Raw genomic sequence first — 19,872 nt, 5'->3', positions numbered from 1 at the left:
GTGAGCCGCGCCGCTCCGCTCCGCTCACCGACCTGTGAGCCGCACTGCTCCGCTCCGCTCCAGCCGTCCCTTGGGCTGCTCCCACAAGGCTCTGCTCTGCTAGCTGCTCCTCCTCCAGCCGCTCTGCTCACCGACCTGTGAGCTGCTCCGCTCGCCCCCGCTAAGCTAAGTTAGCTTAGCAATATAGCTTCAGGCTCCCCCACTAGTTAACACAGCCTCAGTGATCTCAGCTCTTAAATAGCTTTAGCTCTTTTGTGATTTCAGCTCTTAGTGATTTCAGCTAGTAGTAGGGGAGCCCCAGTGCTGGTGCACTATTGGCCCAGAGTAAATTCAGCTCAGCAGTCTGTAACTAGACTCCTAAGGGAATCAAAGTTAGCTCTGACATTCAACAGTGGAGAGAGGAGGAGGTGCAATTGGTGTTTCAGGCCCACAAAAGGGACCCACACCACCAGGTACCAATACCTGCCCCCAACCTTTCTCAATTCACTGGGTTTTGTAACCCATGCCCCTTGACAAGCAAATGCTACTTAGGTAATGGTGAATGACTCACTCAGTCCTTCTGTCATACACCAGTTCCACTGGCCTTGATTCACAGAATCAGGGTAACAAAACTTTATTCTTCCTGCCCCAATAACAGAGAAACTGGGGATCCCACACCAGCCAAAGTAACCACTTTGAGTTGCTGTTGTTTCCTGCCAGGCGAGTGGGTGTGCTTATGCAAACAAGATCAGCCCCTGGAGTTCTTTTCCACACTCGCCATAATTCACCACCAGATGTCAGGGTAGAGCTCATCCTGACTCTGCTTACACTAATAAGAACAACTGTACATCAAAGATGATAGCACAACACTGACATTTGAAAACTAGTGGATCCTTAACACAGTTCTGCATTCAGAACCTGTTATGTTGATAATGCAAAGTGAAGTTCAAGGTTTTCCACAGTCCAAAACCTGGATAAATATTTCCTCTCACTTAGTCAAGAATAATAGAATATCAGGGTTGGAAGGGACCTCAGTCCAACCCCCTGCTCAAAGCAGGATCAATCCCCAACTAAATCACAGAATCACAGAAGTATTTTTAATCAATGTAAAGACATACAAGAAGAAATTTTGCATTTATCTCCAAGCAAACTACAAACCATTCAGGGCTAGACTGCACTATTTGCATGCTGCCATAGTAAAGGGGATGATACTCACACCCCTGCAGTGAGAACACCAGGAGTATTGTGTCTCAGTTGCATTGACATGGAGTGATTTGTGTCATCCCTTTAGCTCATGCAACATACTCCTAGGAGGAGCATCTGGCATGCAGTCCCTGTGCTCCACTACCTGCCTACGTAACACAGACAGACCCCGGTCGTTGGTGGGCGGGATCGTACCTGGGACCTCTGGAGTTTAGTGCATGAGCCTCTACTGCATGAGCTAAAAGCCATATGGCTCTTAGCTAAGTCTGTAGAGCAGACTTATTAATATCTTTCTCTAAGTGGTCTCGGTGCCACTAAATGGGACAGAACACCACACCCAAGAGGTGTGTGGGTTACACCTAGAGTTATAATGCCCCTGTGTAAAGGGAAGCTGGGGGCGGACCAGCATGAAGCCTAGACTCTAGACCCATCAAGAAGTTTTTAAGACTGGTGTCAGTGCTGCATGGCCAGCTATTTGCAATCTTTTCTGTAAATTCTGGAGATAAAGCAACTTAAAATTTTAAATTAGGGAATAACTATAATGATTAGTTAAATCCCTGAATGTGCTCAGATTTGCTCACTCAAGCAAAGAGGAAACAAAACAAAAAAAAGTGAAAAAAGATTATCTCAGTATTGCAGTTTACATTTTAGGGATCCTGTCTTCCACTGACATGTACATAAGCTTCAGTCAGCGGCACATACAGTACACATAGAAATAAAGGGGAAAGAGACCCACTCATGGCAAAAACATTAAATACATTTCTTAAATTTTTATACTGGAATTTTCCTTGGCAATTTGCTCTTTATATTGAAAATGTATTAGCACCGGTTCACAAATTGTTGCCTTTGAACCTTGAAATTACATCAGTTCAAATATTTTGACACTCCTGATTGATAAATTACACTAAGGGAATTTCTGACATGTTTTGTGCTACAATTGCATGACTTGTACAAACAGATTTATTAAAAATGAGACAGGAATACTCACCTCAACAGTATCTGGGTGATATAAAAACAGAAAAGGCAATGGTCCTAACCAAAGTTTTAACAGTGGTTGATTCCTGAAATCTTCATAGTATTGCATCATTTGCTTAAAGAAATCTGGAAGAGAAAATCTGTTTGAATGGGCCAAAACCAGAACTTCTGTGATTAACTGATTATAAATTCACTGTAGTATTACATTTGCTACTTTAACAAAGCTGGTTTGTTTGCATTTATTTATTATGTTGATTACAGTAGCATCTAGGAGTCCCAACAGAAATCATGACCTTAATCTGAAAAGCACTCTACAGACACAAAGGAAGAGCCACTCCCCTGCTTGCAATATAAACAGAAAGGATATATCCTTTTCAGTATCCAGAAAGATAATGGAGCAAATAATTAAGCAATCATAGAATATCAGGGTTGGAAGTGACCTCAGGAGGTCATCTAGTCCAACCCCCTGCTCAAAGGGGGACCAATCCCCAGACAGATTTTCGCCCCAGATCCCTAAATGGCCCCCTCAAGAATTTAACTCATAATCCTGGGTTTAGCAGGCCAATGCTCAAACCACTGAGCTATCCCTCCCCCAATTTGCAGACACCTAAAAGATAAGAAGGTTATAAGTTTCAGAGTGGTAGCTGTGTTAGTCTGGGTACGTCCAGACTACCCGCCGTATCAGCGGGTAGCGATCAATTTATCGGGAATCGATATATCGCGTCTCATTAAGACGCGATATATCAATCCCCGAGTGCGCTCCCCATCAACTCTGGAACTCCACCGGAGTGAGCGGCGGTAGCGGAGTCGACGGGGGAGCCGCGGCTGTCGATCCCGCGCCGTGAGGACGGGAGATAAGTCAGAATAAGATATGTCGACTTCAGCTACGGTATTCCCGTAGCTGAAGTTGCATATCTTACATCGACACCCCCCCCGCCAGTGTAGACCAGGCCTCTGTATCAGCAAAAACAACAAGGAGTCCATGTGGCACCTTAGAAACTAACAAATTTATTTGGGCATAAGCTTTCGTGGGATAAAAAAATTCATCAGATGCATGGAGTGAAACATACAGTAAGCAGTATATATATTACAGCACATGAAAAGATGTGAGTTGTCTTACCAAGTTGAGGGTCAATGCTAACGAGGCCAATTAAATTAAGGTGGAAGTGGCCTATTCTCAACAGTTGACAAGAAGGGGTGAATATCAAGAGAGGGGAAATTACTTTTGTAGTGCTAACGGGGCCAATGCAATCAAAGTGGACGTCACCCATTTCCAAGAGTTGACAAGAAGATGTGAGTATCAGCAGAAGAAAATTACTTTTTGTAGTGACCCATCTACTCCTAGTCTTTATTCAGGCCTAATTTGATGGTTTCCAGTTTGCAAATTAATTCCAGTTCTGCAGTTTCTCATTGAAGTCTGTTTTTGAACTTTTTTTGTTGAAGAATTGCCACTTTTAAGTCTGTTATTGAGTGTCCAGGGAGAGTGAAGTGTTCTCCGACTGGTTTTTGAATGTTACAATTCTTGATGTCTGATTTGTATCCATTTATTCTTTTGCGTAGAGACTGTCCGGTTTGACCAATGTACATGGCAGCACTTGGGAAGGAACAATCAATTCACACATACAAAATGGGAAAGGAATGCCTAGGAAGGAGTACTGCGGAAAGGGATGTAAGGGTCATAGTAGAGTCAACACTGTAACACTGTTGCAAAAAAAAAAAAAAAAAGCAATCATTCTGGGCTGCACTAGCAAGAGTGCTTTAAGCAAGACAAAATAATTATTCTGCTCTACTCCACGCTGATTAGGCCTTAACTGGAGTATTGTATACAGTTCTGGGCACCACATTTCAGGGAAAATGTGGACAAATTGGAGCTAATGGACACCACCCAGAGGAACTCTGCCCAGAGACGTAAACAAATAAGTGATCAGAAATGGGCACCACAGTCACAATCACAAAGAACATTCCCATTTCAACCTCCTCCTCAACTGATAAATGGCCATTTTGGTCAGGACTAGGAGGAGACCCCAGAATATTGTGGGGGCCAAAAATAGGATGTGAATAAATAAAAAAAATGAGCGGAAAAGTCGAGCCAGAACCTCAACAAGAGAAGGAGGCAGAAAAGGGGCTTCAACTTGCAGATATGCATGCGCCAGGGTCTCCTTCTGTCACTGTGAGGCTAATGAACATTGATTTATTAGAAGGAGGGTTGTCCAGCACCAGTTTGTCATGGCAGGACTGCATTGTTTTATTTGAGGAATGGGGACCAGCATTAATAGATTGGGCATGGGGCCCAGTATTAACAGATTGCCCCCCCCCTTTGTGGTCCATTTCAGGCATGACCAGTCAGCTCTCAGATCCTCTGCTGTCACCTGTCTCTGGGTAGGAACCTGTGGCCCACTCCATTCTGACCAGGGGCTTTAAGGTTGCACAGTTCCCTGCCTCACACTGTGGATGTTCAAAGAAATCCAGCCTGCCTAACAGTCAGCGCCTTTTTCTCCAAGGGCTATGAACAATGTATTCCCAGCAGCTAGAAGTTACCACACAGCTTTGTATAAGCAAGCACCTTTATTCCTAATGTAAAAGCATTATAGAGAACACATAAAAAACAATGAAGTCCCTATACACATGCCAGAAGCTTACCAGAGGTCACCCATCAGTCTTATGGGGCCCTAGTAGGCCAAAGTCGTTCCAACCCTTCTGCAAGGGTTGGTGGCCCTCCTTGGAAAGAAGGTCCAGTCTGTTTGCTCCATCAGAAAAAAGGTCCTGTGTCAGTTCAAATTCATCCTTTTATACCAAAAGACTTTTCTTTGTACCCTAGTCTCTGGAAAACCCAACTGGAACCAGTACATAAAAAACACTCCAGAGGGTGGCACCTCTTTAGAGTTATTTAGTCTTAGTCACCTTAATCACCTCCTTCTGTTCTAGTTCCTGAAGGAGCAATGGTAAACCTCCCCTGTGGAGTAGAATACAATCATACATACAATTCCTGGCCCACAGTGATACATCACTTAACACAATTCATCCTCCCAAATATACTACACATGGTTACATTATCTATCATGTCTCCCCTAGAAATAAATGGGTGTCCCTAGGGTTTCCAACCAACATCCTAGGAGCACTCATGGGGAATTTTCTTCCATTACCTTTCATAATTTCACATTTTAACTATTCATATAATAAACATTCTTACAATCAAGCACACATCATTCAAAAATCTATACAGAGTAATTTGACAACCCTCCTGTGTAATTTCTCTCTTTAGGCCTGTAAGGGGATCTCAATCACCCTCTCTTACCCTTGTCACACCAAAGTTTTTGGATGTGAACTTGATACCTGGTGCTCCCACACCCACCTCCCATCCGACTTCTAGGGAATGTGTGTGGCGCCCTTTTGTACCTCAAGATACTGGCTGCCCTGAAGATGGGTGAAGTTTCTTCACCCCCCTTTGGAATATTCCAGAAAGTAAGTCTTTGGACAAAAGCGAGAAAGAAGGCAGGGTTGGCTCCCTGGAAAGCAAATCTTAACCATTCTTTTAACAGCGGGGGGTGGAGAGGTGGGCAAGAGAAATTCCTCAAACCTCCCCCATAGCCAAATTCTTTTCTCTGCTCCACCTCCTCAGAGATTGAGGCATGAGGACCTAAAATTTGACCTTATCTCAGCGAGGGGAATGAGTATTGATCCCCATACACTGAGTCAAAGTGAGCAACTGTTCTTCCCCAACCAGATTCAAGGTCCTTTACATTTTCACAGAGCACCAGGCAGCTCCCTACCTTACACTGTTGATAGCCCTTGGAGAGAAAGCAAAGCACAGGTACTGGCCTTCATGCACATTGGCTGGCTGAGGATATCAGTGTAAGACAGGGAGCTTTATAGCCTTAAAACCACCAGTCAGAAAGGAATGGGACAAGGGACCCTACCCAGAGCCAGGTGATGGCTGGAGACCTGAGACCTAACTGGGAACTCCTGAAGTGGACCAGACCATAGTAGGTGACCAAGTGGGGAGGAGGGAAGTAAAGGTGCAGTTACCCTCAAACTGAGACAGAGTATTTGTGACAATCAGGGTAAATAATTCCAACAATGGCCAATGCCAAGTGCTTCAGAGAGAATGAACAGAGCAGGTATTCATCAAGGACTAGTCTACACTGGCAATGCTAAAGCGCTGCCNCCAGCCATGAAACTGGTTTTCAAAGCTTCTCTGATGCACAGCGCTTCATGGTGTGATCTTCTAATCGCCCTGGTGTCTGGCTGCGCGTAATCAGCAGCCAGGCGATTTGCCTCAGCCTCCCACCCCGCCATAAAGGTCTCCCCCTTACTTTCACAGAGATTGTGGAGCACACAGCAAGCAGAAATAACAATGGGGAGATTTCTTTGGCTGAGGTCAGAGCGAGTCAATAATGAACGCCAGCGACCTTTTAAACGGCCAAATGCACATTCTACCACCATTCTGCACTTGCTTAGCCTGTAGTTAAACAGCTCCTGACTCCTGTCCAGGCTGCCTGTGTATGGCTTCATAAGCCATGGCATTAAGGGGTAGGCTGGGTCCCCAAGAATAACTATGGGCATTTCAACATCCCCAACGGTTATTTTCTGGTCCGGAAAGTAAGTCCCTTGCTGCAGCCCTTTAAACAGAGTAGTGTTCCTGAAGACGCGAGCGTCATGAACCCTTCCCGCCCAGCCCGCGTTGATGTTGGTGAAACGTCCCTTGTGATCCACAAGTGCTTGCAGCACCATTGAAAAGTACCCCTTGCGGTTTATGTACTCGGTGGCTTGGTGCTCCGGTGCCAAGATAGGGATATGGGTTCCGTCTATTGCCCCACCACAGTTAGGGAATCCCATTGCAGCAAAACCATCCACTATAGCCTGCACATTTCCCAGAGTCACTAACTTTCGTAGCAGCACCTGAGTGATTGCTTTGGCTACTTGCATCACAGCAGCCCCCACAGTAGATTTGCCCACTCCAAATTGATTCCCGACTGACCGGTAGCTGTCTGGCATTGCAAGCTTCCACAGGGCTATCGCCACGCGCTTCTCAACTGTGAGGGCTGCTCTCATCTTGGTATTCTGGCGTTTCAGGGCAGGGGACAGCAAGTCACAAAGTTCCATGAAAGTGCCCTTACGCATGCGAAAGTTCCGCAGCCACTGGGAATCGTCCCAGACCTGCAACACTATGCGGTCCCACCAGTCTGTGCTTGTCTCCCGGGCCCAGAATCAGCGTTCCATGGATAGAATCTGCCCCATTAACAACATGATCTCCAAAGCACCGGGGCCTGTGGTTTCACTGAATTCTGTATCCGTGTCTGTGTCCATGTCCTCATCATGCTGCCGCCGCCGCTGCCTCCTCTCCTCGTTTTTCTGGTCCTGGCTGAGCATAAACTCCACGAGAACGCGCGAGGTGTTTGCAATATTCATGAGTGCTGTCTTGACCTCAGCGGGCTCCATGCTTGTCGTGGTATGGAGTCTGCAGTGTTCACCCACCCAGGAAAAAGGGCGCGAAAATGGTTGTCTGCCGTCCGTTGCTTTCATGCAGGGAGGGAGGGAGGGAGGAAGTGAGACTGTACCCAGAACCACCTGCGACGATGTTTTTTGTCCCATCAGGCACTGGGATCTTAACCCACAATCCCAATGGGCGCGGGAGACTGCGGGAACTATGGGATAGCTATGGATTTGCTACCCACAGTGCAACGGTGCAGAAATCGACGCTAGCCCCGGTACTTGGACGCACACCACCGAATTACTGTGCTAGTGTGGCCGCACTCATTTCGACTTTATACAACCTGTTTCTCAAATCCGAATTATCTAAATTCGGATTAATCCCGTAGTGTAGACATACCCTAGGTTTGGCCCGGCAGCCCCTTCTTGAGGGGTGCAAACAGCGGGCACATGGCTCCCATTGAAGTTCATGAAGGTGAGTCTGAGCACAGCTGGGAGCTGGATCACTAAGAGTACTTGTATCATTTGTGTGGGGATACTAACTGATTTTGCTGGATTATAATTGGCTGATATTCTTTTGTTGAAGAATTGAAAGTTGTTTCTATCAATTATGAAAACTCGAGCTCTGTACATGGTCTTGCTACATCATTTGCTCTAAAGTCCCATTCACATTCTTCACATCACATGACCTTTTCAAGAACTGCTGTTTTTTCTCGGCTCCTGATTGTGGCAGAGAGACCCCGTTTTAGAATACTACAGGACACACATGGCTCTTTGGGCATCTGTTCTTTTTATTCCAATATTTATACCATAACTAAGTTATTATTCTGCCTTTTTGCAAATAAAATATAACATTATAGTCTTAAGGCACTCCATATACATTATAACTTAAAATTAAACTTTGCATAACTTTAAAGGTACATGACTCTATTTGTATATTACTATACCTTGTTAGAAGTCCTGTGCCAAGCCATGGATGCAGAAATTTGTATAGATAGGATTTTTCTATGTGTTTCAAACTGCTTAGAATAACCTACCAAAAGAAGAAAAGAGGGAGGGGAAATCTCTCTTTAGAAGAAGTTAGTAAAATTGCTCACTCATTCTATTTTGTAAGAGGACACTTGCAAGGTATGGCCAAAACTATGACACACATGGCTCAGTCAATAAAGCTAGTCTGAAAACTTTGATGGAACCATTTTCTGTTCAAAAATGCAGTTCCAGTACAACTGAAATGCTTCAGAAAATCATGTTGATTTCACTGAAATATTATTCTGGAGGGGAAAATGTATTAAACAACTTCTGACAATGTCAAAACGTCCTATTTTGACATTTTCGGAGTCTAATATTTCAGATTTTCATTTTGAAATGATTATTGTAGTACAAAATAAAGAAAATTGGACATGAACATATATTGTAATAGCAGTTAAAAGGTCAGAGGAATGAAATGGTAGCCCCATTTTTTGGCTGGATTGTCATTAATGTAACTGCAAAAGTGCAAGAGTGGCTCTAGAGGCAGTTTTACTCCTGTCCATGGCACAGGGCAGAATGGGATCCTATGGGTAGCATTGTATTAGCTTGAAATTTTGGTATGTATGCTTGGAGACTGAATTGCATACATACCTAGAGGCTGATGGTAGTGGGTACATTTTATACACTGAAATACATAAACAAGTGTCCTGATAGTGACAGAAGAGATACCTGAACAACAGAGATCCCTTAAGGCTGGTTTAATTACACACCCTCCTTTACAAAATAATGCCTATTGTTTTAATTAAACACATTTTTTTTCAGTTTTAATTTAATTGATGTGTAAATTACATTATTTCCATGAGATAGACCAAGGGTTCTCAACCTTTTTCTTTCTGAGGCCCCCCCACAACATGCTATAAAAACTCCAGGGTCCAGCGGGGAAGTGGGGGACGTGGGGCTCTGGGCCGGGGTGGGTGGGTCAGGCATAAGAGTAGTTTGACTTCTATTTTGGGTGGGCAGGGGCCAGCAGGGCTTGAGCCAGCTCTGCACGGCAGGGTCTATGGAGGGAGCGCCATGTCCACCTCGACTCATCTCAGCAGGCCACCTAGCCTGTCTGGGTTGTGCGGAAATGGGGGTGTGACGATGCCCCCTCATAAGGCTTTATGGAAATATGCTTGTGAATATATATATGACATAATTGGAATATGTTTTATGCTACATATGCCATGTAACACATCTATGTAAAGGTTATGATCTACTGAATATATTCACCCTATTTGTATGTGTAACCCGTCTGCCCATCTAAGTTGGCAGCAACAAGGGCCGGGTTCTGTATCTAGGGGTTCCGTTTCAATAACGCAATGCAAAACCGGCTCGAGCCCCCACCCAGTGACCTGGGACAATTACATATCACCCCCTGGGTGCCTCTAAGAGGCAATACTTCCTCTCTCGCAAGCACGGAGTCTGAGTGTAACAGAAAATGTTTAATAACATGAGGTAAATGACATCAGCATTAAATTGGAAAAAACACCACAAACAGGATTCATAACACAAACCATGAGCAAAAAACCCACCCCAGCAAGTTGGGCTGTGTCCTTTCCCTTGGGTTCTTGAAACCAGCAACCCAAGGATCACCAAAGTCCCAAAAGTTCAACAACCCCTCAAAGTCTCTGTCCCTGGTCAGCGCAGCCCCAGAGTTCGGGGGAGAGGGGGGCGCACACCGGGCGTTAAGGGGCACCTTACGTGATCCGAGGCCGACGGGGTTCCGCCGCAGCCTTCACCACGAGCCGCTCCACTCCACCAGCTGTCCCGTGAGCTGCTCCCGCCGTCCCACGAACAGCTCTGGCAGCTGCTCCACTCTGCTCACCGACCTGTGAGCCGCTCAGCTCTGCTCCACTTCAGCCATCCCTTGGGCCGCTCCCACAAGGCTCCGCTCTGCTCTGCTAGCTGCTCCTCCAGCCGCTCTGCTCCACTCCACTCCACTCACCAACCTGTGAGTCGCTCAGCTCCACTCCAACCATCCCGCAAGACTCCACTCTGCTAGCTGCTCTGCCAGCCGCTTAGCAATATAGCTTCAGGCTTCCCCACTAGTTAACACAGCCTCAGTGATCTCAGCTCTTTTGTGATTTCAGCTCTTAGCGATTTCAGCTCATAGTAGGGGAGCCCCAGTGCTAGTGCACCATTGGCCCAGAGTGAATGCAGCTCAGCAGTCTGTAACTAGACTTCTAATGGAATCAAAGTTAGCTCTGATATTCAACAGTGGAGAGAGGAGGTAATGCAATTGGTGTTTCAACCCCTCAGAGAGGGCCCATACCATCAGGTACAAATACCTGTCCCCATCCTCTCTCCCTTCACTGGGTTTTGTAACCCATGCCCCTTGTCAAGCAAGTGCTACTTAGGTAATGGTGAAGGACTCATTCAGTCCTTCTGTCATACAACAGGTTCACTGCCCTTGATTCACAGAATCAGGGTAACAAAACTTTATTCTTCCTGCCCCAATAACAGAGAACTTGGGGATCCCACACCAGCCAAAGTAACCACTTTGAGTTGCTGTTGTTTCCTGCCAGGCGAGTGGGTGTGCCTATGCAAACAAGATCAGCCCCTGGAGTTCTTTTCCACACTCACCATAATTCACCACCAAATGTCAGCGTAGAGCTCATCCTGACTCTGCTTACATATGCATGTATCATTTTTGTATTCAAAGTTATGAATATTGGCTGTGTACTTGCTTGATTTTTAAGTAGCCTTAGTAAAGCATTTGGTCAGCTTCTTGAGAAAGGGATATGCAAGTTAAGTCCCCAATCAAGAAGCAATTAATGGACAATGGATCTTGGAAGGCTCCAATCCACATAAGAAGTCTACATGAGGACGTTCAAGCTAGCATCTGAGCCATGGCTGCTACCTGTAAGTTCTGAAGTATCAGAGGGGTAGCCATGTTAGTCTGGATATGTAAAAAGCACATGTAAGTTCTGTGACTGGCCCATGTGACTCCAAAACTCCATCTTGTAGCTGGAGTTTGCATAGGAGAGAGGAGGGGGTCTCCACCCACAAGAGAAAATCTATTTAAACCCGTGGGAGACCCCTCCATTTTGTCTTCAGCTGGCTAAAAAGACAGCCTCTCCACCCCCAAGGATACCTGAAAGAAACTGGAATAAAGGACAGTAACTACAGGGGGCGTGAGTGATTGCTGGACCCAGACTAGAAGGAGGCTAGTCTGTAAAAGGAAGCTTACTGGAATTCCTCTAAGGGTGAGGTTAACCACTTAAATCCTACTTTCTGTATTTAATAAAATCATTTTTTACTTATTAATTAACCCAGAGTATGTATTACTACCTGGGGAGGGGGGCAAACAGCTGCGCATACCTCTCTATCAGTGTTATAGAGGGCAAACAATTTATGAGTTTACCCTGTACAAGCTTTATACAGGGTAAAACGGATTTATTTGGGGGTTTGGACCTCATTGGGAGTTGGACATCTGAGCGTTAAAGACAGGAACACTTCTTAATTGGCTTTCAATTAAATCTGCAGCTTTGGAGCATGTGGTTCAGACCCTGGGTCTGTGTTGGAGCAGACTGGTGTGTCTGGCTCAACAAGACAGGGTGCTGGAGTCCCAAGCTGGCAGGGAAAGCAGGGGCAGAAGTAGTCTTGGCACATCAGTTGGCAGTTCTCAAAGGGGTTTCTGTGATCCAACCCCCAATCACAGGGGGGTGCAACCAAAAATTACACTGTTCTACAGCCAAAATGCTTCTGAAATAAATGTAATCAAACTTTACTAATTCTGGGTCGCTGAGAACGAAAATGATGCTTAAAATTGTTGATTGGCTCTAGTTTTCAAGATATGCTATTGAGTCAGTATATATGACCCTTGACTTGGGAATAGCAGAGGATAAGTGAGTTATAAAGGGAAGGGATCTCAATTTAAACCAGAAATGACTAAAATACATCTGACTGGATCTATGAATAAATCTATGACTGGGTTTGGACAGTACTTGCTTTTTAGGCAAAACAATGAATGATGCAATCTGAAGCTGGTATTGCGTCATACATGATATACATTGCATCATGTTATTCCTAGAAGTCATGGATGATGCAATCATAACGAAGCTTACATCACTCGCCTGAACAGATTGCCCTATAGCAGCTCTAGAAATCATACAGTGTCATGCTCTCTTATTTGTCAGTGTTTGATTTTGCAAAGGGACACATTTCTGTTTAGCCAAAGTGAGCAGAGATGCCTCGTACTTGTGTGAACAGTGCAGATAGCAGAAGTTATGTTTGTGGTGAAGTGACTATTGCATCAGAAAAGCGCAGTATAACCACTATGGTTAAGAAAGCCTATCATCTTTATTTTGGCTGCAAAATTGGAGATCAGGACAAGAGGTGGGCCCCACACATATGCCGCAACACTTGTGCAACAAATCTTCGCCAGTGCTTGAACAGGAAAAGGAAATCTATGCCTTTTGCAGTGCCAATGATTTGGAGAGAGCCAACAGATCATACCAGCAATTGTTACTTCTGCATGGTGCCTCCAGTTGGGAAAGGTGTGTCAAAGAAGAAAAAGTGGACTGTGCATTATCCAAACATTCCATCAGCTATACACCCAGTACCCCACAGAGAAGGATTGACGGTTCCTGATGCACCAGAATCATTCTCACTTGAGTCAGACGAGGAAGAGGAAGAGGATGAAACTTCTGGTCCTGAACCATCAATGTCACAGGACCCACATTTTCTCCCATCCTCCTCCTCTGAACCACACCTCATAACACAAGGTGAACTGAATGATCTTGTCAGGGATTTGGAACTACCCAAGAGTAAGGCAGAGCTGTTGGGCTCCAGACTACAGCAGTGGAATCTCCTGGCAGGTGATGTTAGGGTTTCCTTGTTCCGTGACTGTCAAAAGGATCTTGTCCCATTCTTCTTCATGGAAGATGATCTTGTAGCCTGCAACAACATCGATGGTGTGATGGCAGCCTTCAACATCGTTCACGATCCAGATGAGTGGAGACTGTTCATTGATTCATCGAAGATGAGTCTTAAAGCTGTTTTATGCATAATGGCAATGTTTTGCCATCAATTCCAGTTGGTCATGCAGTCCATATGAAGGAAACCTATGACAACATGAAACAACTTTTGAGGTGCATAAACTATGACCAACATCAGTGGCAGCTTTGTGGCGATTCGAAGGTTGTTGCTCTCTTGCTTGGTCTGCAGACTGGATACACATAGTACTGCTGATTTCTCTGCGAATGGGATAGTCGTGCAAGAGATTCCCACTACATCAAGAAAGATTGGCCAGTCATCTGACAGTCATTGGAGCCTGGGAGGAAAAGTGTTCAGCATCCACCACTTGTTGAATCAAGGAAGATTTTGTTACCACCCTTACACATCAAGCTGGGTCTGATGAAGAACTTTGTCAAGGCCATTGACAAAACACAAGCAACTTTCAAGTACCTCCGTGGAAAATTTCCAAGCTTAAGTGAAGCTAAGATAAAGGAAGGTGTCTTTGTTAGTCCTCAGATTCGTGAACTTCTTCGAGATGATGCATTTGACCATGCACTGCGTGGCAAGGAAAAGACGGCATAGAAAGCCTTCCAGTTAGTGGCAATCAATTTTCTCAGAAACAACAAGGCAGACAACTACAGGTTGTTGGTGGAAAACCTCCTCAAGGCATACAAAAGCCTTGGTTGCAACATGTCACTAAAGATACATTTTTTGCACTCTCATCTAGATTTTTTTCCACCGAACTGCGGAGCAGTGAGCGACGAGCACGGCGAGCGATTTCACCAGGACATTGCAACAATGGAGAAACGCTATCAGGGCAAATGGAGCCCATCAATGCTTGCAGACTATTGCTGGACAGTGAGAAGAGATGTTCCATTTAATGAATACAAGAGACAAGCCAAGAAGCGCCGAGTAGACACTGAATAGGACTAAACTATGTACATAATAGTTTTTTGCCTTTTGTTTCATAATAAATTTTATTTATATAACCCTTTTGCTGATTTTTAAAGTGTTCCATAAACAGGACAGGTGAAATATTATCATGTAAAGCAACCATAAACACATGAAAAGATCTAGGTTTACAATTTATGATTAAAACTCTACTATCTACGCAATATACATAGACATAAAATGTAAAAACTTAAATATCTTAGAAACAGTAGCCAGTTGTTTTAATTGTCATATTTGAATTCAGCACATCAAAATACATAATAAATAGCACATTTTATCTTTGAAGCAGATGACTTCTCAAAAATTGTAGACCAGTGTTATAACTCAAAGGTGGGGGACTCAAGTTTGAAAACAGTTCAGGGTGCAGGGAAAGGGATACCTAAGGGCTGTGTGCAGGCAGAGGAGTAGCTCAGGGTGCAGGCAGGGGTGTAGCTAGGGGTTGTGTGCTGGGAGGGCTCCCCTGGAGCCTCTCTGTTCTCCGAGGGCTCTGCCAGCCATGGAGCTGGGTCCCCCAACCCGGGTGACTCTTACTGGCTGCGTGAGCAAAGCGGGCTGGGAGCAGAGGAGCAGCTTCAACCCCCTGCACCAGCAGGAGACGAGGGAATGCCATGGCTGCCTGCTCCATGGCACCGGCACTGCCCAATTCTGTCTTCCCACCTCTGACCTGGCCAGGGGATGAGGAGAGAAGGAGGTGGAGGGGGTGTGTGAAGCTGCTCCGTGACTGCGCTGCTCTTGCAGTGTAGTTTGGGGGGCAGGGGCAACACCCCTGTGCCTCCCAACTCTGCCCAGGGGCTCAGGACTTCTGCTGCATGGGGAGCACTGTGGGGCAGGGCTCTGGGATTTAGCCCCACTGATCCTGGCTTCAGCCTCGCGGAGGGCACCGGTGATTGGGGCTTCAACCCTGTGGGTCCTGGCTTCAGCCCTGTGGGACGTGCTGGGGCTTGGACTCTCGGTTTTAGTCGCAGGGCCCCACAGCCCCCTTGAAAGGGTTTGCGGACTCTCTCTTGAGAACCGCTGAGATAGACTGTCCATACTCAAGTCCTGTACAGAGATTTCTTTGTATTTATTTTATTTATTTAATAAAGTGCAATGTATCTCACCCATATATCACTTGCTAATGTAACCCTTCTGCCAGGCCAAGTTGATAGCAGCAAGGGCCGGGTTCAGTACATAGGGGTCCCTTCCCAACAGCGTGACACAGAACCAGCTCGAGCCCCCACCCAGTGACCTGGGAAAATCTTACACAAACCCCTAGGCGCCTCGAAGAGGCAATATTTCCCCTCTCACAAGCACAGAGCCTCGGTGTAGCAGAAAATGTTTAATAACATGAGGTAAACGACATAGCATTAAATTGGGAAAACACCACAACTAGAGTTCATAGACCAAACCATGAGCGAAGACCCACCCCAGCAAATTGGGCCGTGTCCTCTCCCGTTGGTTCTTGAAACCAGCGACCCAAGAATCACCAAAGTCCCAAAAGTCCACCGATCCCAAAGTCTCTTGGGTCCAGCAACCCAAGAATCACAAAAGTCCCAAAAGTCCGACAACCCCCCAAAGTCTCTGTCCCTGATCAGTGCAGCCCCAGAGTTCAAAAGGGGGGGGTGAGCAGGGTGTTAAGGGGCACCTTACGTGATCCGAGGCCAACCCGGCTGCTTCTCCGTGGGGTTCCACCGCAGCCTTACCACGAACTGCTCCACTCCACCCGCAGTCCCACTCCTGCCGTCCCACAAACTGCTCTGGCAGCTGCTCCGCTCCGCTCACCGACCTGTGAGCCGCGCCGCTCCGCTCCGCTCACCGACCTGTGAGCCNCCGCGGCAACACTTTAACGTGCCTTGTGTGGTCGCAGCGCTGTGCTGGGAGAGAATTCTCCCAGTGCTCTTAAAAAAACACGTCAATGAGGGGCACGGCTCCCAGGACTGGGGCACTGTTTACACTGGCGCTTTACAACGCTGCAACTTGCTACACTCAGGGGCCAGCAAGTTGCCAGTGTAGACAAGCCCCAAGTGTTCCATCCCATTGCCAATTACCAGCATCTGTTTGTTTCCAAACTTTTATCCCTATGAGGGAAGCAACTAAATTGGTAATTATCCAACAATTTTAGTATGACTCCTTTGTTTTTGCAAGAGATTCTAAGACATGTATCCTGGCAGTTGTTTTTAAGCATATAAACCAAGAAAGTAGACGTTTCAGGTCTATCTCATTTTAATTAGATGCATGGTTCCATGCATCTGAAGAAGTGGGTTTTTTTACCCACAAAAGCTTATGCCCAAATAAATCTGTTAGTCTTTAAGGTGCCACCAGACTCCTTGTGTTTTTGTGGATACAGCCTAACATGGCTACCCCTCTGATACTCATTTTGACAAAGCCCTGGCTGGGATGATTTAGTTGGGAATTGGTCCTGCTTTGAGCAGGGGGTTGGACTAGATGACCTCCTGAGGTCCCTTCCAACCCTGATATTCTATGATTCTATAATTGTGTTACTGACCTGACTGCCCATTTGACAAACCATCTCTCCTATATGTCTTAATTTGTACTGATGATATGGGCCATTATATATATTTAAACTATAAATGTGTGAAAAGGTGGCCTCTGAAAAAGGCTAACTTCTATGTCTTCTTGAACATCCAAAACAAAAAATAACAAATAAATTAGGGAAAACTAGACAAAGATCAAAACAAATAATTTGTCCACAGTTAAGAGCTTGTTTACATATTCTAACAATAAACTCCTTAGAAATAGGGATAAACTGCCACCACACACTGAACCATAAAGACACGTCAGCGGTTTCTGGGGGAGGTTTTCGTTGGTTGAAGCAGAGTCTCGGTAATACTGCCTGGCTGTTTTGCCTGGATCTAGAAATGCAGCAGGATGCCGAGTATTGAACTGTTTTGTTTTTGTTTTCAGCTTGGAAAAAAACTCTTTCACATAAGAACAGCTCACTCCTACTCTATTATTCTATAACAACAATTAGTGATGGGGCCAGTCCAGCTCCACTGCTGCAAATACGCTCCTACTTATACAGCCCCCGGAAAACCCCAGCCACTTCCCGAGCACGTTACAAATGTCTATACCGCTGTACACCCTACTGCTGGGACTCATGCCCAGGGCATTGCGGTCACCCTGGAGAGAGGATGCTTCAGCCAGCAGCTCCAAGAGGGAGAGGGGTTTGCAGGCAGTTACCGCTACGTCTCTGGGCGGCCGTTACCTTCCCCTTTGCGCTCGAAGAACAGAGCATTTCCCAGCAGAGGGTAACAGGGGCTGATCCCTGGAATCGGCTTCAGCGCCTTCCACTTCCCCAGGTAATCCAACAGCAGGCGGAACGTGAAGGCTGCCAGCAGCGTGAAGAGCAGAGTGACGACTCCGGCCCCCCAGTAGAGCAGCCGGTCCCACTCCTGAGCCAGCTGCAGAGCCCCCATCGCTGCCCCGAGCCCGGCCACTGGGCGTGCACTGAGCCGCAGTCCCGAGGTGCTGCACCGAGCGTAAAACCCGGGTTCTGGCTCGGCTGCAACCGAGGGAAGCGGAGCCCGGGGCTGGGGCGCGCGGGGGTGGGGGAGAGGCCCGGGAACAAAGGAGTGGTTGGGAAGGAGGGATGGAGGCTGCATGAGGAGGGAGCAGAGCAGCAGAAGGCGTAGGTGCTGCGGGAGATGCTGCACCCCCTGGCTTGAAGTGGTTTCCTTCATATAGAGTTAACAGTTTGGTTCAATGGCTCTCAGCACCGACACTGTACAAATTGCTCCAGCACCGCTGGGGAAGGAAACGCTGCTATGATCTGTCGCTGCCCTTTTTCTCAGGGTATGTCTACACTGTGCAGTTGTCACCAAAACTTTTGTCTTTTGCAGGTAGTTAAAAAAGCCCCCCGCAAAAGACAAAAGTTTTGCCGAAGCAAGTGGCAGTGTGAACTCGGCTTTGGCCTGGTTCACACTAACCCCCCCCCCCACTTCGGACTAAGGTACGCAAATTCAGCTACATTAATAACGGAGCTGAATTTGAAGTACCTTAGTCTGAACTTACCGCGGGTCCAGACGCGGCAGGGAGGCTCCCCCGTCGATGCCGCATACTCCTCTCGCCAAGCTGGAGTACCGGCGTCGATGGCGAGCACTTCCGGGATCGATTTACTGCGTCTAAACCAGACGCGATAAATCGATCCCAGAACATCGATTGCCTGCCGCCGGACCCTCCGGTAAGTGTAGACTTACCCTTTGTCGGCAGGAGCACTCTCCTGCTGACAGAGCTTATGCCACTCACAGGGCTGGAAGTATTTTGTTGGCAAAAGTGCCGACAAAATATTGCAAAAGAGCGGTCACACTTGTCACTAAAAGCTCCGTAGTGTAGACAAGCCCTCATTGTGTAACCTGGGATCTGCAGGAGAGTTTGACTAAGCAGCCTAGGATCTGAACTTGGAGGGTGAGGTGAGGTCTCCCTGTAGTTGTCAGTGACCCTAACTACCGCTGCTCATAGTTAGAGGGGTCAAACCATCTTTCACTCAGCTACTGCAGGGCCCACGGCACAACTCCCAGCCTTGTGGGCAACAGTGAGAATTAGGGTGACCAGACAGCAAGAGGGAAAAATCAGGATAGGGGGTGGAGGGTAATAGGAGCCTATATAATAAAAATACCCAAAAATCGGGACCGTACCTATAAAATCAGGACATCTGGTCACCCTACTGAGAATACCTTCAGGACACAGGCAATATTACAGAGGGGAACAGGGGAAATCACAACCACCAACAAGAATCAGGCCAAGTATGAAAAGCTGGGATACACATTCTAGAAGGAACAACACACAACCACACCGAATTGGATCCATGGACATGGAGGAGACTACCCCTAGCCATCTGTGTAGCGGGGTGGACACCTGCTCCTACCCTGAAGGGCTTGAAACCACCCCTGAAAGAGGGCTGCAGGGGTTAAAGGCAGCCCTGCAGAGGGCTGCAGCTCTAAAAGCTGGGCTGATTGGGGAAGCGGCTGCAGCTGGGCCACGCCCCATCAGGCCACAGCTGGACTGTCTATAAAGGCTGGGAGCCAGGAGCTCAGAAGTCTCTCTGTGTGTTCAGAAAGAGAAGGGCCTGGCTGAGGAGCTCCAGCTGGGAAAGCCCCAGGCTGTGGCCTAGTAGAAGGCCAAAGGGTACTAGGGGTTGTAAAGGGCAGCCCGGGGTAGGCCAAGGCAGCAGGTCCAAACCCAACCTTGCCTGTGATGAGTGGCTGATACTGCAGTCTGCCCCAGGGCGTGGGGCTAGACGATGACTGGCAGTAGCCTTATACTGTGGCGAGGTGGGGGTTCCCCAGGGAGGGGAGATCCTAAGACTGAAGGGTTACTGCTAGGGGACAGCACCCCAGGTACAAGGGCACCGGGGTCCAGGGAGGG

The 19,872-nt window shown here is 46.8% G+C and overlaps 1 protein-coding gene across 1 annotated transcript in view; it reads right to left on the bottom strand.

Moving 5' to 3' along the window:
- The window catches only part of LOC117878349 (cytochrome P450 4V2), a 46,286-nt gene extending 28,321 nt beyond the window's left edge, over nt 1–17,965 (bottom strand). The window contains exons 1-2 of the mRNA XM_034772521.1: nt 17,714–17,965; nt 2,171–2,283 (exon numbers count right to left, since the gene is read on the bottom strand). Coding sequence (XP_034628412.1) covers nt 2,171–2,283; nt 17,714–17,924 — 324 coding nt within the window. The 5' untranslated portion in view covers nt 17,925–17,965. The remainder of the gene's footprint in view (nt 1–2,170; nt 2,284–17,713) is intronic.
- Between the last annotated feature and the right edge of the window lie 1,907 nt (nt 17,966–19,872).

Source organism: Trachemys scripta, chromosome 5 (genome assembly GCF_013100865.1).
Source record: "Trachemys scripta elegans isolate TJP31775 chromosome 5, CAS_Tse_1.0, whole genome shotgun sequence".
NCBI lineage: Eukaryota > Metazoa > Chordata > Testudines > Emydidae > Trachemys > Trachemys scripta.
This window is presented reverse-complemented; position numbering and strand designations above follow the sequence as displayed.